General features: G+C 48.8%; 1 protein-coding gene across 1 annotated transcript; it reads right to left on the reverse strand.

Annotated features, from left to right (window-relative positions):
- Positions 1 to 356: 356 nt before the first annotated feature.
- On the reverse strand, positions 357 to 1868 carry LOC311007006 (ankyrin repeat domain-containing protein 9). Its single transcript, XM_084000083.1, has one exon. It carries the CDS (start codon positions 1694 to 1696, stop codon positions 773 to 775), a length of 924 nt encoding a protein of 307 aa, XP_083856209.1. The 5' UTR covers positions 1697 to 1868; the 3' UTR covers positions 357 to 772.
- Positions 1869 to 2724: the final 856 nt, after the last annotated feature.

Genomic DNA, 2724 nt, shown 5'->3' on the forward strand with positions numbered 1-2724 from the left:
CCAGTAGCAACCAACAACAAAAACAGGATAAAATTGCTTTTAATCTATGGTTTGCTGACAGTGTTTTGGAGAGTGATCGAATACTTCCAAATAGACAAACTTTCTGCTGAGGACAGACTGAGTGCAGTGGTTAGATTCAGTCCTCCAGTCTGCCATTTTTAATAAGTCTTAATTTATCCAGAATTCATTGTAGGCCTGCCACAGCCTGACTTTAGATGAGTCATGATCTAAACTGCTTTGAAAATGGACGTTGTTCATGTTTGCGCTCTCATACCGAATAGCACAGTAGGCTACAAGAAAGACAGAGTGAGATTGTCACTTGGATTCCTATTTATTTAAAAATAATCAGTCATCCAGAGAGTTTTCATGTTACCTGAAGAACACTTTCTTTAACACGACTCTTAAATACAACTTATAGGTAAAAATGAAAACAGTAACACATTCCACGACTGCCTTCAGTGGTGGTCTACTTCATAGTAGATTCAATAGCAGTAGTATTAGGCAACACACCAGAATGAGGTTAGACAAAAAATGGTTGTCAATGCCTGAATTAGAGTTAGTGTATGAAAGTTAAAGAGTATGGCTGCTTATTCCCCCTCTGCTCTGCACACTCCAGCTGATCACATCAGCCAGATTCAGACTCAAGTCTCATCAGTAGTGTTACTGCTATATAGCCAGACAATTATCAATCCATTTGCACACATAAACACACACACACACCCAAACACACACCATGCTAAAACAGAACATGCATCATCATGTCACACTGGTGCTACACCACCCTCTGCCTGTCCCGCTGGCTCACAGGCAGGCCGGGCGGTTTGAGGGAGGAGGGGATGGGCAGTTCGTGCAGGCTGTCCGGGAAGGAGGCTGGGCTCAGCTGCTTCAGGATAGTTTGCATAGCGGTGAGGACGAGCGGCGCCGGGCTGCGTCCAGCCAGGTACTCGTACGTCTCCTCCCCAAGCACCTTGCCCCAGCGCTCCGGCTCCCTGCCCAGCGCTGCTTTCATTTTAAAGTGCACCTTTGGCATGAACAGGAGCAGGTTGTCCAAGCACTGCCTCCTCTCCCCGCCGCTGCCACCACCGCTGCTGCTGCTGCTGCTCACCCCCGCCGCCGCCGCCGCAGAGTCCCTGAGTTTCTCCAGGATGACGTCCAGCGGGGTCAGCCCGCCGTGGTCCTGGGCGTGCGGCGACGCTCCGTTCCCCAGCAGCATGATGACCGCCTCCGGCCGCAGCAGCTCGCAGGCCAGATGTAAAGGCGACCGGCCGTCCTCCTTGTGGAAACACCCGCTTCGGTCCGCGTAGGAGGGCGCGCTGGATATCCGGTGAGTCTCCTGCAGGATGAGGCCGAGGATGTAGCGCCGGTCGTAGCGGACAGCCATGGCCAGGTGGGGGTCGGAGGACGGGCAGCAGCAGAACCGCTCCCCGGGCTTGGCCAGCGCCTCGTCGGTGTACCGGCTCAGCAGGTACTGGGCGTACGCCTGGTGGTCGTGGACGATAGCGTACAGCAGCGCCTCCGACGGGCTGTAGGTCCTCTGACCGGCGTCCTCGTCCTGGTAAAACGTCTCCATCGTCCGCATGTCCTCCAGCATCCAGACCGGCTTCAGGTCCCTCACGGCCCGGTAGAAGAGCAGCGAGAAGGACTTCCGGTGCTTCTCGAAGCCGCGAGCCGCCGACGTGACGGTTAGAGACGCCATGGCGACCGGAGCAACTTCAGTCCTCCTCGGTGCGGTTAAACTACGGTGTCCTTCACGGCTAATGCAGCCATTAGCCCGAGAGCCGCGGAGCTCTGTGGACGGAACCAGGAAACATTATTATGTGTCTTCTCGGCAGAGACACGACCACAGCTCCGTGTCCAGGGTGAGGGTCGTACAGTACGGGGACAGAGCGGGACAGAGCAGACATTCCTGTGCGCTGTGACAGCTGCGGGACTGCTCTGTCTCTGCAGTGGGGAGCCAGCGCGCCTGCGCACAACACGAGCACGTCCACAGACCCGGAAACTTTATTGACAAACAGCGTTGATAGAATCATTTGATATTTGAAATTTCCTATAAATCCCAAAGCAAAAGAAATAAATGGTGTGTATCCATCTGGTGAACTTCTTCGACAGAGATTTGGTTTTGAAACAAACAATTGTGAATTTTGTGAAGATACTGAAACCTCTGATCATTTATTTTTTCAATGTATGTTTTCTGAAGCACTCTGGACCGATATACATGACTGGCTGTACACAAAGATCCAACTTGAACCCTTTTCTCAAAAAGACATTACCTATGGAGTTGTTATGGACAGGACTTTCTGGTAAACAATATACTCATACTCGGAAAATTTTACATACACAAGTGTAAATACATGAAAGTGAAACCTAGGTTCTATGTGTTTCATAACGAATTTCTATCTTTCACCAAAGCCCTTAACATAATGAAAAGTAAACATGCAATGAAACTTTTCAGTTTAATTGAAAAATATGCTCTGCAACAAAAGCCCTAGCTAAAGTTGTTTATTTTTTATTTTTTTTATATTTCATTTATTTATTTCTCAAGTTAAGTCTGTATTCTGCATTCCTCAATGCACCTGCTCCTGTGGAATGTTAATTTTGATATATGCCATATTGTTTGTACATGATTTTGTCAAATAAAAGTGAGAAGAAAAAAAAAGAATCATTTGATATGATCCCAGTGAGTAATCAGTGTGAGAGCCGATTCCTCATCACGGTAAATAAAAA

This window comes from Trachurus trachurus (assembly GCF_905171665.1).
Source record: "Trachurus trachurus genome assembly, chromosome: 24".
Classification (NCBI taxonomy): Eukaryota; Metazoa; Chordata; class Actinopteri; order Carangiformes; family Carangidae; genus Trachurus; species Trachurus trachurus.